The sequence below is a fragment of the Suncus etruscus genome, chromosome 16 (genome assembly GCF_024139225.1).
Source record: "Suncus etruscus isolate mSunEtr1 chromosome 16, mSunEtr1.pri.cur, whole genome shotgun sequence".
NCBI lineage: Eukaryota > Metazoa > Chordata > Mammalia > Eulipotyphla > Soricidae > Suncus > Suncus etruscus.
This window is the reverse complement of record NC_064863.1, coordinates 36,505,416-36,528,027: the sequence shown is the minus strand read 5'-3', so window position 1 is coordinate 36,528,027 and position 22,612 is coordinate 36,505,416. Positions and strand designations below refer to the sequence as shown.

The following is a 22,612-nucleotide window of genomic DNA, read 5'->3' as shown; positions in this document are numbered from 1 at the left end:
GAACAGTCATACTTAGGAAGTATGTGTAAGATGTCTGTACATAAATTTCAGTTTATAATTATATATAATAACAGAAATCAAAAACAAAATAAATACCCAAAAGTAATTATAACCAAACTACAGAGGATAGATCTCTATCAACTCCATCTTTTTGTTTTGTTTTGTTTTGTTTTGTTTGTTTGTTTTTTTTGTTTTTGGGTCACACCCGGCATTGCTCAGGGGTTACTCCTGGTTGTCTGCTCAGAAATAGCTCCTGGCAGGCACGGGATACCATATGGGACACCGGGATTCAAACCGACCACGTTTGGTCCTGGATCAGCCATTTGCAAGGCAAACGCTGCTGTGCTATCTCTCCGGGCCCTATCAACTCCATCTTAAAGGCTCTGTGACAGCTTGAAAAATGTTCAGAGTGAAAAGAGCAGGATGTAATACAGCTATAGCAGATTTCCAATAAGATGAATTTGTATATGTGTATAAATGAATTCTGTAAAAACAGCTAATACTGAAGAAAATCATTAGTGATCGCATTATTACAGAAATTTACATTATTTTTCAAACCCGTATTATTATATAACAATACAATAATGATCTTTAAAGTTATATGTCTCGGGGGAATTTGGGCTCTAAAAACATAATGGCATTAAATATTGCTAAAATGCCTTTTTGAAAGCAAAGGTATATTTAACCTACCTTTAAATCAAGCGATTTTCTCCTGATAGATTTCTCTGATTTGACGAATTCTTATTTAAATAAAAGCAATCTTATAAAAAGCTTTCTGTTCACTTAAAAGTAAAGCGAAGTAGTGCTGTTTTCCAGAGAGTCTTGAAAATTAAATAAGTGTTGCAATTATGTCATGGTTGAATATTCAGCCTGTGCACCACTACATTTGTTTGTGCTCATTCGATTCTAACAGAGGTGGCTTTGGGCTGTTTTTCCTCCTAGATCTGGTTTGCCTTTGTGAATGGCTTTTCTGGACAGATCCTCTTTGAGCGATGGTGCATAGGTCTTTATAATGTGGTAAGTTTGGAGCATTGGGTTACTCCCATTTTATTAAACACTTTGTAAGAAAGGGTTGCTCTGCCTCCAGCTACTTGGTGCAATGACCAGTTTGTGCTCTCTAGATGTTCACAGCAATGCCACCCTTAACTCTTGGAATATTCGAGAGATCATGCAGAAAGGAGAATATGCTGAAGTATCCTGAACTGTACAAAACATCCCAGAATGCCCTGGACTTCAACACCAAGGTAAGATTTAGTTCAGTCCCCACATTCAAAACCTCTCGCCCCATACATATACCCCCACCCACCACCACCACCACACACACATACACTGGGGTGGGGGGTTGTCCTGCTCTTCTCATCATTTAGGGTACCGAGTCTTCTAAAGCTGAGATTTGTACTTTAGAAATCTGCAATGACAGATTTGGATCCTGTTCTGTCTAAAACAACCTGAGGTTTGTTTGATGGGTTTGTTTATTTCCTTTTTTAAATTAAAGTAAAAAATTAAAGGAAGTTAAAGATGCAGTGAAAGGAAAACTTTTCTAGGCAACTCTGGCTTGGAACTGACAGGCTTAAATGTCCTCTTGGCCCTTGACTTACTATCCTTGCATGCTGTGACAAATGCTAGTTCTTCAAAGACATGTTACCCTTCACATGTGTCTTCATATGTGTCATAAAAATACAGTGTTTGCATTGGATTTTAAATTTATAGTCTCTGGGAATTAATTATTCTACTTATAATACCTAATATTTCTATGCTGTAAAATATAAAATATAAGAAAAATATTTGACTTATTTTGGGGAAGTGACGGGCACCCAGCAGTGATCAAAATTTACTCCTGTTAAGGCTTAGGGGATCAGAGTGTGTTGGGGATGGAACCCACATGCAAGGCAAGTGCTTGCCTGCTCTGACTTCCAATATTCAGCTTTTTGTTTGGTTTGGTTTTTGTTTTTTTTTGGGGGGGGGTCCATACACAGCAGTGCTCAGGGGTTACTCCTGGCTCTGTGCTCAGAAATCACTCTTGGCTCAGGGAACCATATGGGATGCCGGGATTCAAACCACCGTCTGTCCTAGATCTGCTGCTTGCAAGGCAGATGCCCTACCACTGTGCTATCTTTCCAGCCTCAATATTCAGCTTTTTATCTAAAATCCTATCTTGGTTTTTATCACCTATATGACAGACCCTGGATATTGACCTCTCTAATTATTCACAGGATTATTTTTCCCCACAATCAGAATATTTCGTGTTCTGCAGAGTTTCATTTGTTTTTCTGAAAGTCTATGTTCTAAGTCGCTTTCACTATTATTCGTTAGTCATTTGGTTTCTATTCACTGTAAAGGAAGGAAAATTTTTAAGATGTTTTCAGACTTTAATAAAAGCAACAGATCACCTTCACAAAAATTTCCCTTGTAATATAGTGCATATGTGTAGCATGGTGCTAATAGATATAAATTTAGTATTTTGTGTTTGAGACAGCTGATACAGGAATTTTTTTAATATTTAATATTTTTTATGCTTAATACAGCTCTCAAGTGACATTCATTCTCAGGACACCAAGAAAATGTAAAATAAAAGGTGTTTCATTGCTCTCCTTTCACATTACAAATGGCAGTGCCAGGATGTTAGTCATTAAAACTGTTAGTATTTAGGATATTAACACTAGGTTTTTCCTTTTTTAATGTTTCTTCTTGTTAGACTTATTTTTAAAAAATAATTATAATGTTCAATCTGTATTCATTTCCATCACTGAGCTATAATGCTTTTTATTAGCACTGATGGGTATTTTCGTGTCATTGGAAGATACAACGAACTTTGAGTTTTGTTTCCTCCCAAAAGTGGTCTGAAAACTGTAAAACCTCCAGAACTACTGGCATACTCATAGTAATTCTCACTGGCTTTGCCTGCTGGTTAACCTCAGCCCCAGGTCCTAGCTCTAGTCCCTCAGTCTGCAATTATTTCTCCAGAGTTAACTTTCAAGACACAGACTTGGCACTGAGACTGTTGCTAATAAACATAAACCGAGGCTCTGGGATTACCCAGGTTGTTTCTGGAATGTCATTGCTTTTCATACTTGTCACGCATAACAACATAGCAGTTTTGTGAGCAAGGAAAGGTGACACATATTTGAATGTGGCAGCATCATTCCTTGTATTCTTTGATATTCTTTATGCTATGAAAATGTTTCAGTTTCTGCAGAGCCCACACATTTAGAAACATGGATTGGATCAACTTAAATCAATCATGCAACTTCTCTTTCCATTTGGCCCTTTCTATCTACTTAAATTGCCAGCCTTTTTTGGTAGGGTTTATGGATTTTCTGATGATTTCAGAGAAAGTTCTTTGAATCAGTCCCATATAAGTGTTTTAGATTCCAGGACAAATGACTACAAAATGCATACTTGTATACACAGCAGTTGCTGTGGGTCCCCAGTGTGGAAGCATTGTTGCCCTGAATGATGATGATTACGTTTGTTATGGTAAAAAGGGTCGGAGGTTCTGAGGTCGTGACAGGGGTTAAAGGATTAGCATGTGACAATAAGTATCATGGAAAAGTAGAACTAATTTTTCTTGCACCCACCTGTGCTTTCTGTCAAATAAAAATTTGTGGTAATGACATAGTGAGGAGAAGAGACAAAGGTTAATGAGTAACACAAGTTCAAATGTGTAATGTATTGGAGCGTAAATTGGATCATACAATCCAGCGTGGCTGTGTGAACTAACAAAGGAGATTGAGATCACAGTGGAAAATTTTGGGAGGCAGGCAACTTAATTTCTGTTGTTTGAACAGCTTAAAACTATTAATACATGCCAATTTTATTTAGCATAAGTTTTATGTGCAAGGACTTTTCAATGGAAAAACAGCAACTGTTCAAAGGGTCATAAGAATTCTCAACAGTTTTTCTATAACTTAATCTTTGACATTCCTGCTACAAAGAAAGTACCAGTGATATGTTCTATCTTTTTCTTAACATACAATAGACATAGAAAAAAATAACTCAAGTGATGTTATAATTGTATGACACTTGATGTTGACAGGTGTTAAAAATTAGAAAGCCTCTTATAAAACTAGGCATAGGGACAGTGCTTTACTTTGAGGAACTATGCAGTTTAAATGTTGCGACTGGTATTTTCAGCATTAATGTATGTGCGTGTTGAAGAAAGTGTGTTCTGTCCTTACTAAAGGAAAGTGTACAATTTTATTACACATGGGAAAGAAAAGTTGAGATTTCGCAAGTTCCAATATTTTCAAAAGTCTAGTCTTCTGAAATTATGCAAAAGAACTACTTTAAAATTTTTTAGGACCTGCCTTTATATATTCTTTCCGTCTCAGGCAAAAATTTTACGTTTGAGTTTTCACATTTTTTTACAAAGTAGAAAACATTTCAGTGAAGCTGAAAAAACATTTGAGAAACATAAAAATAAATAACTGACCCATGAAGGTCTAAGAGGCAGAAAGTGTCTGTCAGTTCTATTGATTCACAGTGGTGGCCCCGACAGAAACACGTTTTGTGAATCTAGCTCACAGATAAAAAGAAAGGTCAGAGTTCATGGAGCTAGTTTATCGCAAATGGTTCTCATGGATTTTTGTTTTCCCTCAGGTTTTCTGGGTTCATTGTTTAAATGGCCTCTTCCACTCAGTTATTCTGTTTTGGTTTCCACTAAAAGCCCTTCAGTATGGTAAGTAGAAAGGATATGAATGCTAAGAGATAACTTGTTACTTTTTTAGAGAAATAATTTATTGTCAATATATGTTACAAAAGTGTAGCAGTGTTGCATTTTATATTATTTCTCTTAACCTAAATGAATGCATCTAAAAGTTGTACACACTTTCAGGATTTTTATTATTCCTTTGGGAGCAAAGTGATTTAATATATGCAAAGCCTTTCTTCTCTACTTCTCATGTTTTCCAAACTTGCAGAGCTAAATTTTAAGACTTTTTTGGGGTGGAGGGGGCCAGTTTGCTGCTGCTGCTGGAGAGTTCCAAGATAATCGTGAATATTTTATGTCTTCTATTTCTTATACCTGTGGGACTTGTATCCAGATTTCTATTCTGCACCTAATCAGACAGGGTAGTATTTTCAAGTGTGCTTGAGTGGCTGTTTTAATGAGATTTTTAGCATGTTTTTAGATCCTTCTTGGCGTGTAAGCTTTTCCTTCACTTGTTTTGAAGGAGTTTCACACCTGTCTGTCCTGAGAGACACAGTTATGGTCAATTTCCTAAGCACATAAAAAATGATGTGGCTGCCTTCCCCCTTCAGAGAGAGTATCAGTGATGCTCAGCTGGTGCTGTGGGGTCTGAGAGCTGCCCTCCCCCTCAGCTGCTGAGGATATAGACTGCCCTCCCAGTGGGGTCTCAGCTCCCAAGATCGGGAATTAAAACCATGCCCCACTCCACCTGAAGCTGCTTCCTTCAGAAGCCCAGCCCTGCTCCCTGATTGGGAGTTCACCCCTGCCTACAGCAAAGTATAGTGTGTCTAATGCCCATGGAAAGGCATTGCAGCTGTCCACTGCTCACAGAACATGGCATCTACCCATTGCCCACAGAAGAGCATGCTATCTGTTAACTGCACATGGAAGGGCATGCTGTCTGTCCAGTGCTCACAGAAGGGTGTCTTATCTGTCAATTGCCCACAAAAGACTATGCTTTCTTCATATCGATCAATCATAGAAGAGCGCGCTGTCAGTCTGTTCTACTCTGTTCACCTGAAGTTTCTTCCACAGGCATCAACCATGATACTTGGAAAACACTTCGTAGATTCCACCCCTCAAGAAGCCACAGATTTAACCCATTGAGAAAGAAACTCACAGCCCAGCAGAGCCAGTTTCTCCTTCAACCCCTTGTATCATCCTGTGCTCCCCTTTACTCCCTAACCTCCCCAGCACTGTTTCACTTTTCCTGGGGTCACATCTCCTTGTCCCTATCTTCCTTTTTCATGTTCCTTACCCTCAGGCTACAGTAGCTGTGCTTGTTCTGTGGGTCTTTCTGCTGTTAAAAATCAAAGCTCCAGGAGGACAGGACCCAGATCTGTGGTGTGCCCAGGACACAGGATGCTGCCTCACTTTCCTCTAAACTCAGGAAAATTGTGCATCAATGAGAATAGGCAGCCTCAGTGGGGATGGGCTTAGAGAAGGCAGCAGTTTCATGTCATCTACAGAGATTTTTATCTCAGTTCTTTAGTCATTACTCTGCCAGTACAACAGAAAGTACTTCTCTTCTAGGTCTTGGAAATGAGAGTGGTAGGAAAATGAAATTAAAACATAGAATCTTGGTCAGGAAAGCCACATGGGGGGTTTTTGTGAAGTTTTTTCTGTTTTTTTTTTTCTTTTGAGATATAAAACACCATGCAAGTTATCCTTTCAAATTGTGCAATTCAGTGGGTTTTAGTATACTCACAGAATTGTACAGATGGCACCATGCAAATACCAGCACATTTTCATGGTCCATAAAGAAACCACACACCCATTAGCATGCACTCCCCATATTGCCTCTCTCCCCTGAGTCCCTGGAAACCACTGGTGTTTGTCTCTGGATTTGCCTGTTCTGATGTGTCACGGAAGTAGAATCATATCTGTGGCTTTGATTTTATCCCACTACAGCCTAGATCAGGACTTTGTTCCTTGATAGAAAAGAATCATATTTCTATAGGAAGGAGTGATACCACATTTGGTTTAACCCAGTTATCTGAAAGCGGGCATCTAGTTTCCACATAGGATTTTGCACTCCAGGGTGTGATAAATAGAGAACTTTTGGACAGACTGACCAGATAAAATTTATTTTTAAAATGCAGAATCAGTCATTTCCAAAATGCAGAAGCAATGCAAAATGTGTGAAATAAAAAGTAGATCCACCTGGGCCGGGCGGTGGCGCTACAGGTAAGGTGCCTGCCTTGCCTGCGCTAGCCTAGGACGGACCGTGGTTCGATCCCCCAGTGTCCCATATGGTCCCCCAAGCCAGGAGCGACTTCTGAGCGCATAGCCAGGAGTAACCCCTGAGCGTCACCGGATGTGGCCCAAAAACTAAAAAAAAAAAAAAAAAAAAAAGTAGATCCACCTATGAAATGGTTTATTTCAACATTTTACAATAGAGAAAAGAAATGTAGGAAGTGGAGAGATGACTCAAAGGACTGAGTGCAGGCTTTTCAGGCAAAAGGTTTTGATTCATTCCCTGGTCCCATGCACTGCCAGGTGTGTGTGTGTGTGTGTGTGTGTGTGTGTGTGTGTGTGTGTGTGTGTGTGTGTGTGTGTGTGTGTGAGTGTGTGTGTGTGTGTGAGAGAGAGAGAGAGAGACAGAGAGAGAGAAAAAGAGAGAGAGAGAGAGGAGAGGAAAGAGAGGAGAGAGAGAATATCACAAGAAACAAACTCAATAATCAAAGCTCTAAGTGCAAATCTAAGTGCATTAATGATAGGGTCGAATTGACATTCCTAGGAGACTCCAGATCTGACAGCAGATCTGGCCTAGAAAACTTCCCCCCAGTCAAGCAGACCATTTTCAACCATTTGCCAGGACTGGCGCCTAGGAAAGGTCTAACCAGATCCAGAGAATGTGGGCTGTCTTTCCTTAATTCATGAGTAGTATATACTAACAATTGCATGTTGCTATTCAGATGTTGAGGGGTTTATGAAGTATATTTGGGGAACTTGATTTTTTAATTTAATTTAAATATAAATAATTTAATTTTTTAATTTTTAAATTAGCAGAGATTTAAATTGAAGACATTTGGACATTAGGAGTATTGGTTTTCAATTACTACAATAATTGAAATAAATAAATTGAAATAAATGAGATTTAAATTGGAGAGATTTAGAGGTTAGGAGTACTGGTTTTTTAATTATTACAAAAATTAAATTATTACAAGAATGAAAATATGATCATGCTCAATAAGATGCAGCTAAACATTTACTTGATTCTCAAATATGGTCTATAAACATCTAAAAATACTCAGGATTTTTTGGGAATATAAAACATTAAAGCTTCTTAGTTGAAATTTTTTATTATTATTAAGCCATGATTAGTCTTCTTTGGGAAACTACTGGAACTCCAGCACCAACAAGGGTATCACTGTGTATTTATATCACAAATTTGTTTCTCTGCACAGCCTACCCACATTTCTTAAAGCCAATTTCACTGATGAATACCCTCGAAAACTACAAAACTGAATACAAAGGTTGTATTCAACCTTGAAACTCAGTACTCATCCTTGTTATATTCTTTGGGACAAAATGGGAGGGATGCAGCATGAATTGCACACTTTTCTTTCACATACCAGAATTTTACAGTCTTGTTTGGGTTTGGTGAGCTATTGGAGCCGTGTACTGAGCTGTCTACTTTTCACGAGGTTGCTAACTCATTCATTGGTAAATGACCCCTCCAAATCAGAGTAGACTGATGGGTTTTAATGGTGTAGAGCACCAAGAATTTCTTTATTGATAATACTTTCAGATTCCATACCGAATCTAACCTTTAGGGACTGGAAAGATAGTATAGTTAAGGTGTTTGCTTAGCAAGCATCAGCAACCATAACACTGACTCAAATACTGGCACCACAGAAGGATTCCTGAGCAACACTGGTTTCCTCAGTGGCCCAACTCTTCATCCTCCCCTCCCCAAACAGAAATTACTTGGTTGAGTTTTGATGTAGTTTCAAAGATATTTACAATTATTAGAAAGGATTATTTAAAAGACTTTTTTTTCCACTTATAACTTTACCTCATTGTATTGTTAGTTGTATTTCCTCATATTTTTTCAACCAAAACAATATGAGAACCCAGCTGTCTTCTCCTAAACCAAACATTTAAAGGACTATAAAACAGCAGTGCCAATTTTCTCACTTATTTTTTGGTCTTAGAAAATAGTTGTTTCTCCTACATTATGTTTGTATTACGTCTTGAATATATGCCTGATATTTTTACATAAATCATTACATATTTTACTGCTTATCCTTAGTTTTAATAAGGCAAATAATAATAGATAGAAACTGGGGCCCAGAGAGATAGCACAGCGGTGTTTGCCTTGCAAGCAGCCGATCCAGGACCAAAGGTGGTTGGTTCGAATCCAGGTGTCCCATCTGGTCCCCCGTGCCTGCCAGGAGCTATTTCTGAGCAGACAGCCAGGAGTAACCCCTGAGCACCGCCGGGTGTGGCCCAAAAACCAAAACAAACAAACAAACAAAAACAATAATAGATAGAAACTACACAAACACATGCTTTTCGAGATGCTCTATCATCTTTTAAATATAAAGGAATTCAGAGTTCACAAAGTAGGAAAATAATTTACCTGTATTGTTCAAATGATAAACCTGAAAAATCAAGCAATTGATAAACCAATGAGGGGATAGAGAGCTAGAATACTGAGTAGGAGCTTGCCTTGTACGTTGCTAATCCAGGTTCAATTCCTAGCATCTCATATAGTCCCCTGAACCTGTCAGGATTGATTCCTGAGTGCAGAGCCAGGAGTAAACCCTGAGAATCTCTATCTCTGGGTGTAGCCCCAAAACAAAACAAAACCAAAAAAAAAAAAAGTGAGTTAAAGGCTTAGTTGAAAACAAATAAGATTATTTTTAGTAACTTATTGATGATTATAGGGTTTATGTAGAAGCATAGAAGTCAGATATTTTCTGTTATTTGTAGTTTTTTTTAGTTCATTTATTTCCATGAAAATTGTCCAATTTGTTGCAGACATTTCACAGTATATTCAGAAGACACAGTCCGCCATATCCTATATTCTCCATAAAGGATTGACCTACTAAGAAAGGGACCCTCTGAACTGTATTATGATCTGAATGACAATTTTTAACTAAGGTCCCACCTGGCAACTTTTAATCTCATGCTATAGAGGGAAGGGCCACTTTCTAGATCAGGCTTCATACTTGGTAGTTTACATATAAAATCATATTTTTTCTCTAAAACACTCATGGCCAGTAGTTTCACTTCATCTGCAAAGAGACTGAGTTCCATGAAAACTGATTAAAAATGACCCAGCTAGGAAGTGATCCAAGGCTGGTCTATGTGTCCAAAAATCACCAGACTCTTTTTCTTTTCCTGCCAAAGATACACTCCCTGTCTCATCCTTTCATTTTGGTCTGACTTACTTTGTCATTCCATATTAGGCTTTGAATCAATAATGTTGAATATGTGCATAAATTAAGTATTATACAAACCACATATTTTAAATTTGTAATGGTACTTCTCATGGAATTATTTAGTTACCTTTTATTTGCATTAGATTTCATCGGTAATAGAGTCATTTTCTTGGGTTAGCTACCACTCTCTTCATCTAAAGACATGTTTGTGGCTAGTATTGCTAAAATAACAAAATACTTCAATATAGCGCTAAACTTAGCCAGACCTTCACATCACATCAGGTCATGTGCCTGGTGTTTCTTATTTCTCTGTAAGCAGCTTTTATGAATTCCCTTGGCCTACTAGGGACAGCTTTATTGAGAAAACATAAATAAGAAGGCACCCAAAAACAAGATTAGTAACCAAGTTCTTTATTAGGAGTTTGGGTGTCTTTTGTCTAAGGTCTAGAGCATTCAACCTTTACTTGAACAATTAGTTTGCTGTTGTTCAGTTTTATCCTTCTGTATTACCCGCTAGACATTTATTATTCTTTCTTTTTTGAGGCCACGCCGCTAGACATTTATTTTTCATTGGTCACTCGAATAGTAGCAATTTGTGGAGATTTCTTGTGATCTTTTATTACTACCAGCCTCATATCTAAATGATCGGGTAGCTCTGGGTTCTTGTTTTGTTCAGTCCTTCTAGTGGGCACCTCTTTGACAGGCTTTAGACCATCTATTTCATCTCACATGTCTCTCTCCTCTATGCAGGTAATGTATTTGGAAATGGGAAGACCTCAGATTATCTACTACTGGGAAACTTTGTCTACACGGTGAGTGTAGCACACTTGCCTGGTCTGAATATAAAATGGAATCCTTTTCTATGTACTCAGCTTATTTTTTTAATGTGAATACATCAAGTTTTGAATTTAAGGGTTGTTTACAATGCTCTTTCAAAATGAAATAAGACTGCTTTGACTGCTAAGGGATAGTTTTATATTAGGCTATTAAATGTTCTTTTAGGTTCACTGATTTTATAGGACTTGGGTTACTTTGGTATTTCTTCTTTTATTGCCTCAGTTTTTCCCTTTTCTCTTCCTTGTCCCTCTGACATTTATTTCACTGCCCTTGTTAATAGTTTGTTGGTTTTTTTTATTCTATGACAAATATTGCTATGAAACTTGGGTGCTTAGCCAGCGATCAATCTAGAATTCCATGATAACTAAAATGGGAACAAATAATCTCCACTTTGGGGGATGTTTAGCCCACATAGGCATAGAATCCATTTTGTTGTCACTATGCCAAATGTCAATGGAGGTACAACAGATGGATACAAGCAGTCTGCCAAGAACCAAAAGAGAATTTTAAAACCACTTTTCCTCTTAAAATCTAAAGGCAGTACTTGAATACTAATGCTTAAGGTCACACCATTGGTATCCAGATAAAAGTTTGCTTCAGCCTTCAACTCTGAATTCCCAGCCCAATGGCCTTTCTGTCTACTCATGACTCTTTCCATTTCCATGACCCAGTGCAGGGAGTATACACTTCTAATATTGAGTGGCTATTAGTGCAATAGAATTCATTGGTTTTTTAAAAACAGTCAAATAAAAATCTCTAGTATGATACTTAATAGCAGATGTTAAAAGAACTAAATGTAGGGTGTTACCTTCATTAAGTAAGAGAAGTACTAGGCGCAGGGGTCCTCAAACTTTTTAAACAGGGGGCCAGTTCACTGTCCCTCAGACTATTGGAGGGTCTGACTATAGTAAAAACAAAACTTATCAACGAATTCTTATGCACACTGCATATATCTTATTTTGCAATGAAGAAACAAAGCAGATACAAATACAATATGTGGCCCGCAGGCCATAGTTTGAGGACCACTGTAGGGTTTTGGCAAAGCTAGGACCCTCTTTTCTGTTACCATAACCACAGAAGTAGTAAGAAGAAAAATTATGCTTGGAGGCTGGTGACTTAGACAAAATGAGCCAAAACAGGAATCAGTAATTGTGAGATAGAGTCCTTTGTAAAATGAATCTATATCTCAAGGATATCTCCCAGGGACACTGCCAATTACCAGGATTTTTCTTTCATTTTAGGTCAGGTTTTCTCTTACCTTAGAAATATGTACATATCTTAATTTAATTTTTATATTTTTAATATAAAAAATTTCTGTTTCTAGATATTCACCTTAATCACTCTTAGATACTCTGCTGAGAAAACCCAAATGGTTGGCTTCAACCTAACTTGATGACCCCAATCAGAGGCTTCTAGTCAGAAGCCTAGTACAAGTCCTATCAGGGTTGAAAAATAGAACTTCAAGCGTTGTTAATCACTAGAGCTAACAACACATCATATTTCATTAAGTAGAAATAGCTTATACATAGCTACCACTTTTGGTATTTTGTACTAAAAGCCATGGAGCCTTTTCAGTCCCAGTTACAATGAAGGAACTCAGACACAGAAATGTCAAGTTTGTGGCCTTATTCTTTAACCCAGAGAGCTTACTAACCATGCACTGATCTTACTAAACATGGAGTCCAGAGTGTCAGTAGTCTGACACCAAAGCATGGTCTCTGTCACCAAGACATCCCTTGTGGAAAACACAGAGGAGTCCAATAAATTGAGTTGCTACAGATGAGAATAAATCGCATGTGAGGATAGGGTGGGTATTACACACCTTTTTGCAGGGTTAAAGTAAGTAATATCTCAAAATTGTATTTAGATATCTGTATGCCTACTTCTTCTACTTTTACACTTTATCTTTCTGAGAGGATCTTTAATTATTATCATAAAATATAAGTATAAAATAGTTCAAACAAACTGTATAACCCTAGTTATTATAGATATAAATGTCTACTGTCCTTGAGTTGATGAAAAAGTGGGCAAATGCATGCTTAGCTCTTAGATGAACTATAGCTGGGGTGTGAAGAGAGGCAGGAAAGATGATGGGAGAGGCCTCTGGCCGACATGTCTCAATAATCACAGTAAGTGTTTAGTTTCCAATAATCTCTCGACCCATAGTCTGATGTAGACATGCCAATTCATTATAAACCTCCCCCTTTAATTATTTAATAAAAGTAATATTTTCTCTCTGTTTTAGTTTGTGGTGATAACAGTGTGTTTGAAAGCTGGATTGGAGACATCATACTGGACCTGGGTAAGTGTCTTTATAAAAAATAATTTCATTCTTTTTATTCTGAACTTATTGTACCCTAGATCATTCCTAACTCTGTACCCTAGATAGCTGGAGAATCTAGAAACATGAGTAATACAGACTTAGATAAATAATGCTTACCCCAAGATTTCTCTTAGTCCTTAATATAATAGTGCATATTGTAATTGCAGAAAAGGATGAGGCCTAAAACATGTTGACTAGAAATCTTTTCTTAGTACAGTCTGCCACAAAATGGCCATTCAGCACAAAATACACTTGAAAGTGATTCTGAAGACCAATAATATTAGCTAAAGAGTTATCCCCTGACATTTGCAAATATTTAATCAGATGTTAGAAAACTTCATTTTAGATACATGTGTTTGAGTTGTATTCATCTGCAGTAGAGACCCAGAAAGTAAAAAGAGATGAAATATTGTTGCTGAGGAGAAATATGAACAAAGAAATTTAGATTTGATGGTCATTAGCGCATAGATAATATTCTTAGTATGTAAAATCCTTTAATTCAAGTTTGCAGAATAAAATTCGATTAGGCTTAAAAGTGGTAGGGGTAGAAAGGCTAAGGGTAAGAAGAAAGAATCACCAAAGAAAGTAGAGAAGAGTCATTTTCCAAAGCCACAACAAATCTTGTAACTTGTAGAAGGGATTAGCATTTAATTAATGGATTCATTAACTCACATGCACACTCACAGCATATACATTTGGACGTTTCTATTGGTATTTTATAGATGTAGTAAAAATTTAATAAGAGAACTTGTTAATGCTGCACCAAAATTGGGGTACTCAATCTACTTTACGAAAGTCTTTAATGCTGATTCCCTTCCCTTACAGTTCAGCCACATTGCAATTTGGGGTAGCATCGCACTCTGGGTAGTGTTTTTCGGAATCTACTCATCTTTGTGGCCTGCTGTTCCAATGGCCCCAGATATGTCAGGAGAGGTAATGTTTCCTAATAAGTCTTTTATTTATTTACTTTTGTTTTGGGTCATGGTCCATAGTGCTCAGTACATACTTCTGATTTTTCACTCAAGAATTACTCCTGGGGCTGGAGAGATAGCATGGAGGTAAGGCATTTTGCCTTGCATGCAGAAGGACGGTGGTTCGAATCCTGGCATCCCATTTGGTCCCCGAGCCTACCAGGAGTGATTTCTGAGCTTAGAGCCAGGAGTAACCCCTGAGCACTGCCGGGTGTGACCCAAAAACCAAAAAAAAAAAAAAAGAAAAAAAGAGTTACTCCTGGGGAGTGCTGTGGGTAGGGGAGATGAGATTTTGGAGATCAAACCCAGGTCAACTTTGTGAGGCAAGCGCCCTATCCACGGTACTATCACTCTGGCCCTATTTCCTAATAACTCTTAAACCTTTCAAAACATTGCTATTCATTAATGAATCTTGATCGTTTGACTTGAGTTTATATTAAAATAGTATTTTACAATTGAAAAGCTCTTTTATAAATTCCTTTATCACTAGGTGATAAATCTTAGGAGACTTCTTTAAAGTTGGAGTTTTTACTTAAATCTGACTTATCTTTTCATAAACATAGCTGAGACAATAAACCATGGTTGTCAGAAACTTGAATCATGTTAAGAATAACCATAGAGAAATACCATTTTAAAATTAGACCGTAAATCCACAAATATATGGTGGGTAAGAGAGTTGGGGAGCTGGTGTACTAATGTCTTGGGGACAGTCAATCATTTTCTCTGTTATCTCCCAGTCAAAAGCAGAATTACTGTCATGAGATAAAATGCACTTTAAGAGTTGTCTTCATGATATCAGTTCAATGTTCCATATGAAGGAGTTAAGGCATCTGACATTTCTGCCTTATCATAGTCTTTTTTTTCAATTTTCTTTTTCCGTTTCCCCTTACACTGGTAGGAACTGAGTTATTAGGTGTTCATGGGGGAGTATCACAAGATCTCCTTTCCTTCAGAAAAGATTCCAGCAGTAGGAGGGTTTATGATTTCAATTGCAGGAAATTTGACATAAAATGTATAAAGGAAAATGTGGAAAACATTTCAGGATTTCCTGTGACCTCACAGTAACTTGCAAATCAAGGTAATGTGAGCTGCCTGACAGTGCATCGTTTCCCGCTAGTCACAGGAAACCTTTCCAGGGGTTTCCATGTAGTTTGTGCCCCTAAGTCCTGCCTGAGTACCTTTCACTTTTGACAGTCTGGTTTATAGATCATTTTCTTGAAATTCTATCCGACAGCATCCTGGTTTTTATAAATTAGCAGAATGCAGGCACATTTAAAAACATTTTTTGTGGTTAAATTTATTAGAAACTGCATTATATACTGTTCCAACAAAACCAGATGCATCCAGGAGCATGTACTTCCTTCCACAAATTTGAAGGCTTCTTTGGAAACATGTTCAGTAAATTCTAGTAAATCCTTAGCATGTATGTTGAGAGAAGAGTGAGCTGTGGATGTATCTCTTCTTACCTTGGTTGCTGAGGTCTTTTCTCCTGAAACTAAAACATCAAAGACTATAGATGTTTGATGTTCCCCTTTGGGAAATGCAATCCTGTGCTTTGTATTTATTTGTTGTATTCTGTCTCTTTGGACCTACTTTTCCCCAGATTATTTCCAATTTAAAGTCATTTTCATTTGACCTCATTTTTATTTTATCTTCATGTTTCTGTCTCCAAAATAAATGACACAAAAGCTGTTGGGGTCCAGATCATTTAAGTAACTCTAAACCAAAATCTTTGATGACAAGAACAGAGTTTTTGACCACCTACTTATAGGACAAGTGTGAAGGCCAACTGGCTTTTTGCCAGTCAAATATAACTCTACCCTTGCCTATAGAATTCCAACTATTACCCACATGCAAAACTTAATATCTCTTGAGATTTGCAGTGATGCTGTGTTTAATTTACAGTGAAATGAATGTCAATATTCCATCACATTTCTGCTCGCTCTACAGTGTGCTAACAGGGCTTCTTTTTCTTGTTGGTTTATGACTACTGATACTTGGACTATAATGTTTAAGTAGCTGGTGTTTCACTTAAGAATGTAAAAATGGACTAATTAAGCTACAAGCTTAACTAGCTTGTCTAAAATAGAAATATATTTAATTTATTCAAAGAAAAAACATTTTAAAAATTTATGTAGCACTCTAGTGCTTCTAAAGCATTTTTTTCTTTTTTGTTTTGTTTTGTTTTGTTTTGTTTTTGGCCACACCCAGTGACGCTCAGGGCTTACTCCTGGCTATGCGCTCAGAAATCACTCCTGGCTTGGGGGACCATATGGGACACCGGGGGTTTGAACCATGGTCCATCCATATGCCTTATGGCTCACGCCACTGCTCCGGCCCCACTTCTAAAGCATTTTTGATATGTGTTCATGAATGTGCCTCACCACTCCAAAAGTAATAGAATAATTAAAGTTTGTCAATCAGAACCTCAAGGATATATTGTGTAGAGCCAGAAAGATACCTCACTGGACTAGAATGTATGCTGTGTATATAGGAAGCCAGATTTGATCTCCAGTACCACATGATTCCCTGAGCACAAACAGGAGTGACCCTTAATATGGAACCAGGCATATCCCCTGAGCATCATCAAATATAGCCATGATGATGATAGTAATAATAACTATATTCGCTATTTCTTGGTCATTGAGCTAGTAAATCAATTTTAGGAAATTTTTATTATATTATATATTTTATTATTCAGTCATATATAGTCCAACTTATATATAAGTTGTATATATGTGTGTATATATATGTATATGTATATACATAAATAATATATATTAATAATTAACATTATATAATAATATTAATAAATAGTAAAAATAATATATTGTTAATATTACTATATAGTATATACTTATATATACAACTTGTATAAGTTGGACTTCTGGCTCTGTGCTCCAGGATCATTCCTGGGATTTACAAGAGACAGTGTCAGAGTTCAAACCTACTCTGCCATTTATGCAAGGCAAGCACCTTACTCACTGTACTACTGTCTCTCCAGCCTGAGTTTTATATATTTCTTAATCTTAAAATAACTGTACCTTAGTTGTGAATATAACCAAGTCTATACATATGAATACATACATGTAGCTGAAAAATAATTATGTGCCAATATTTATTTATGCAAAATTGATCTATCATTTTAAATAAAATGTATTTATGTGTTACCTTTCTTAGATCTACTTTATTGCAACGTACTACATATTACATATATTGTTTTATGGCATTATGCATAACACAAATAGAAGTATATGAGACATTCTAGCATATAATAAAGTAAATAACACCAGGATAAGTACAAAAGTTAGCATTCCTGATGACATTTTATGCAGTGGAATAGAACAGCCTGGGCAGCCTAGTTCATATGTTTCCTGCTGTGATGTGTAGATAATTCTTTGTCACTATCTTTATCATGCCACAAATATCTAAACTAAAGTCCATACACCCCTAAGATTGCAGTTCTTTCCTTTATTAATTTGGCATTTGTTATAACTTCAAAAACTAATTAAATTGTGTGCATTGACCTCATAAAACCTTAGCAAAGTTCCTTAGACTGGTACCGCATTCAGAGAGCTGATGAGACAACTGCAAGTGACAACCTTTTTCTCCCCTGTACTGGATCAGATGCTGTTTTGGAGGGTGAGGTACTATGTTGGTTGAAAGCATTATTGATATGATAGAGGACATTTATAAAAAGGCAGCCAAAATCTGAAAAGAATGAGATCACATTTGATTCCTAAATGTGTGAGAACTTCATTTTGATGAGGGGCCAAGGATGTTACTCAGTGGTCAAGCATGTGCCTTGCCTGTATCAACCCCTGGATCCATTTTCACTTAACAAGCAATAAACTTTGTAAACATTTGCTTAGATTTAACAGGTGTTAAGATTTGGATCACACCCAGCAGTGCTCATGGTTTACTCCTGGCTCTATGCTCAGAAATCACTCCCCAGCAGGCTCGGGACCTTATCGGATGCCGGATTCGAACCACTATCCTTCTTCATGCAAGGCAAATGCCTTACCGCTGTGCTATCTCTCCGGCCCCAGGTGTTAAGATTTGTTTGTGTGCTAAGCACTGGTCTATCCACTGCAGATTCACCAGTGAGAAATAAACAAATTCCGTATCTTACTCTGGTTACATTCCTAGTGACAGTAGAGAGTTATGAAGCCAAACCCATTAAGTGAAATATATAGATGGTTGTAGTAATAGAGAGAAAATGCAGCAGGCCAGGGGAGGCTGGAGCCAAGACATGTTTCCCAAAAAGCCTTGGGTTTTTGCTCATGTCAAGCCATTGCAGGAGCTTGAAATAGAGGTTCATTACCTGACCCGTGTTTTCACAGCAGGACCCTGGCTGCTCAATTTATGGACCATTTTGGAGGTTATTGGAATGACCCTAATGAGAAATTAGTGGCTTGGGCCAGAAGTGTTGTTGGTGGTGAAATCAGTCAGTTTCTGAATCTAGTCTGAAGGCAGAGCCTATAGGACTTACTTTCTTCTGAGGTGAAGGAAGGATTCAGTACTACAGATCCAACTGTGTAATAATGAACTCCATCCAGTTGTACTTCTCTACAACTTTAGGCTCCCCTGCCATCATGTTCAGATAACCTTTTTATAATTAAGGAAACTGAAGTGAAGTACCTCATGGGGCATCCCCCAATACTGTGATACTGATATTATGGGACATAGAGAACATTTTGACTGAATGTTAGCATACCCAGTTCTTTTGTTTTGTTTTGTTTTGTTTTGTTTTGGGGTCACACCTGGTGACACTCAGGGGTTCCTCCTGGCTATGTGTTCAGAAATCGCTCCTGGCTTGGAGCACCATATAGGATGCCGGTGATCGAACTGCCATCATTCCTAGGTTAGATGTGTTCAAGGCAAACACCCTACCGCTGCACCACTGCTCCAGTCCCTAGCATACCCAGTTCTGTGTTCTCTCTGATTACAAAGGATCCATGAAATGAAATTTTAAAAGTAGAAGTCTGAAGGGTTTCTGGTTCCTATAGGTCTTTCAAGAATTTGTACACAAGAAGAACTTTTTTCTTTTTCTCTGTCCTAACAATACCGTTTCACTCACTTTTCATCTCTTTTTTTCTTTCTTTTCACTTTTCATTTCATAGACATTCTGGTGATCCTGTTCTGGAATCCATCCCCCACCTTGAGCAACAGTCACTGTTGCAGAACATTTGAATTTCTTGACTTCCCATCTTTTTCTCCTTCCTTTACTTATTTATTCCTGTTGCATTCCAGCACCCCTAGGGTTCCATGCATAGCTCTGAATAGATGATCATCAACACAACATTAGTGCATACCACTGGTGACACAAACTGGAATGTGTCTAAATTAATGCTAATTGCAATGCAGAATCTGTGTGTTAAATCAATTGTTTGCTGCTTTTTTTTTATTGAAAAAAAAAAAGACCAACAGTATGATTAGGGGAGATGACCAATAAATGAACAACAATATGGTCAAGGGAGGTGACCAAGAGGCACATTTTAGCTCCAAGAAGATCATCTTTGTGATATCTAGAGATGTTCACAATGTAAATTCAGTTATGGTAACCAATACTGGTGTCATTCACTTACTGTTCCTTGACTGCTCAGTGGTTAACCACAGGAAAGACAGAAGCAGATGGATGTGGACCCATCTGCCCACACCTCTATAGTCTTTCCACATCTTTATGGCTCATTTTCTCCACCACGGTCTGTTCACACTTTCCTAGCCCATCCACATGGTTCCCTTATTACTTGATGTACTTCGGTTCTCATTGTGTTTCTCCTCACTGTATTCTCACCAAGGGAGCATCTTCAGTGTTGAAAGTGCTCCAGTTAACGGGATCTCAAGGTGCAAATTATTCACAAATTCAGTAACTTGCAGGTACAAGTTTCATGTTGCTATATTCAGCTGGATGCATATTCACACATTGAAGGGGTTATAGTCACTTCCAGTTTACATTCTAGGTTCTTCAGTGCAGCACCATCTAAAACAGGTGGAGCATGTTGAAAGAAAAATCCTTGCTTCCTAAGAGGTAGGGGATTAGGGGAATAGGAGTACCAATATTAAGGGTAATCAAAGTTATTATTAAATATGTTATTAAATTCATAATTATTATTTATGGAGAACACCAAGTTCTCCAAGCTCTTTTTTTTTTTTTTTTGCATTCAGGCATTTCTTGTTCTTTTTAAAATCCATTTTATAAACATTTTTAAGCAGAACAGTAGTAAATCACCAGTGAATCTTCCCACATCTATTTTTTTTCAATTCCATGTGTTTCTAAGAACCTAAATAATTTCACTCTGAGTTACTTGCATTGCCTATTTGCATTCTTCCCTCTGCTATTTCCTGCTTCCTAGTAGGGACTGCTTCTTCTTGCTATTCATTGATTTCCCTAATTTCTCCACTATTTAAGATATCTGGATGCCTGATTGATTTTCCAAATTAACTAGATATAAAAAATGTTCTCATCTCTTTGAAAAAATAAAAACGTTCAGAAATGTAATCTTCCCTTTTCAATGTCTTCTTAACTGTCTGATTCCATTTATAGAAATTTTCCATCTCATTTTATATCCTAAATTCCTTGCCTTTTGTTAGCAATATTTGTATAGATCATAATCATATCTTTTTCAAAATATAGGAAATGGGGCCAGAGAGATAGTTCAGAAGTTAAGATACTTGCCTTACATGTGTCCAACATACAGTAGTACAATCCCTAGCACTGCATCTGGTCCTATCTGTACTACCAGAAGCAGTCCCTGAGTGGAAAGCCAGAAGTAAGCCCTGAGAACCACTGAGTGTCCTCAAATGCCCCAAATAAACAAACAACTAAAATTCATGGGAATGTAAACCCAGTCATCCTGCACCATCACAAAAGTGGAGAGTTGCTACTATGATAAGAGGGCCACGTTGACAGTCCAGTTCTGTTCCCACCAAGCACATCCATCTTTGTTTCTGTGGTTATTTTTCCCCTTGTGCTTTTATTCCTTCTTGTGAAGGCTTTTGTTCTAGCCTGGACAACCTTACAGGTATTAAGGAGGCTTGAAAGTAGTTCTATGGCACAATGCATGCCATGTGTAAGGTCCTAGACGTCATCTCTAGCACTGGATAGGGAAAAGCAATGAAGGTGTAAAGCCTTTTAATGTCAGTGCCAAGAATCTAAGCCTTTTCTTTTTTCCGGTGGATTAGGTAATCTGTTATCTGCACATAAGAGTTATGACTTCAGTGTGCCTGCATCCCTGATCAGGAGATTTATTTTGTCACCCCATCAAACAGTTTCTTTCCCCCTTCAACTTTGGAGTTGCCAATAAAACCATTTGGAAACCAGCTCCAAGTTCCATAGATGCTCTTGCAGCAGCCCCAGCCAGAGGAGTTGCTGGCTCTGAGTTGTTGTCCAGGGGGTTCCATTAGGTTTAGATTCCTTCTTCTAGTTCTGCACTTTGTTAATATCCCAGCCATTCTATTACTTTATCCATAGGAAGGTTGAAATAATACTGATGACCACATATCTCAGTACCCCCAAGTCACCAAAATGTCACACCATTCAAAATTAGTTTTGATATACTATGGAATGCATTCTGCAAAGGTAGAATGGACTCTTTCCTTTCCTCTATGCATGGACAGAAAAGAAAAGCAGCGCGACCTACTCAGCTGGGACCTAAAATATGTTGCCGTCTACCTCTTCTCTCCTAAGTATGGTTGTGATTTAAGAGTGTGTGTGTGAGTGTGTGTGTGTGTGTGTGTGTGTGTGTGTGTGTGTGTGTGTGTGTGTGTGTTTCAGACCTGACTTGTATTTTTTCACACCAGCACAACAATTTATGAGACAAGGGAGTCCCTGGGGAGAAGTGCTCTGTTTTATCAAGATATGCTGGCTGGCTTTTCCAACAGGATGATGTTAGAGGCTGTTGTTTTACATTTTAAAAGAAAGCAGTTTAGTAGTCATGATGATTAGTGCAATCGATTAAAAAATTGTTACAAAGCTCCATCATGATCATTTGACATCAAAATTCATACCAAAAGCCGAGACCCGAACGAGCTTTTAACATCCATCGTGGCATTGCAGACACAAACCACAATGTCCTCCAGAGCACCATCTGGTTCTGCTCTCCCTGGCCTCAGGGATCTATAAAACTACTGACGGAAATTGAAGTGAAGGAACAAGCATGTGTTTTACAAAATTTCAGATCTCTTGATTGAGGTTTGTAAAGTTGCTCTGAGAAAACAGTAAAAATCTTGGCGGGACCCTCCCTTTGGTGTCACCCTCTAAGAAAGGCATTAATAAACTGCATTAGTGATACGATTTTCTCCTCTGATTGTCCTGTTGCCCATTTTACCAACCTCATAAATTACTTGACGTATGTGGAATTTCCTGGTTTAAAGAGCCCACAGTCATCTCTCAGCCTTT

The 22,612-nt window shown here is 37.7% G+C and overlaps 1 protein-coding gene across 1 annotated transcript in view; it reads left to right on the top strand.

Moving 5' to 3' along the window:
* Positions 1-22,612, top strand: part of ATP8A1 (ATPase phospholipid transporting 8A1) — a 267,076-nt gene that overhangs the window by 214,752 nt on the left and 29,712 nt on the right. The window contains 6 exon segments of the mRNA XM_049790104.1: positions 943-1,017; positions 1,122-1,244; positions 4,600-4,678; positions 10,831-10,892; positions 13,163-13,219; positions 14,066-14,173. Coding sequence (XP_049646061.1) covers positions 943-1,017; positions 1,122-1,244; positions 4,600-4,678; positions 10,831-10,892; positions 13,163-13,219; positions 14,066-14,173 — 504 coding nt within the window.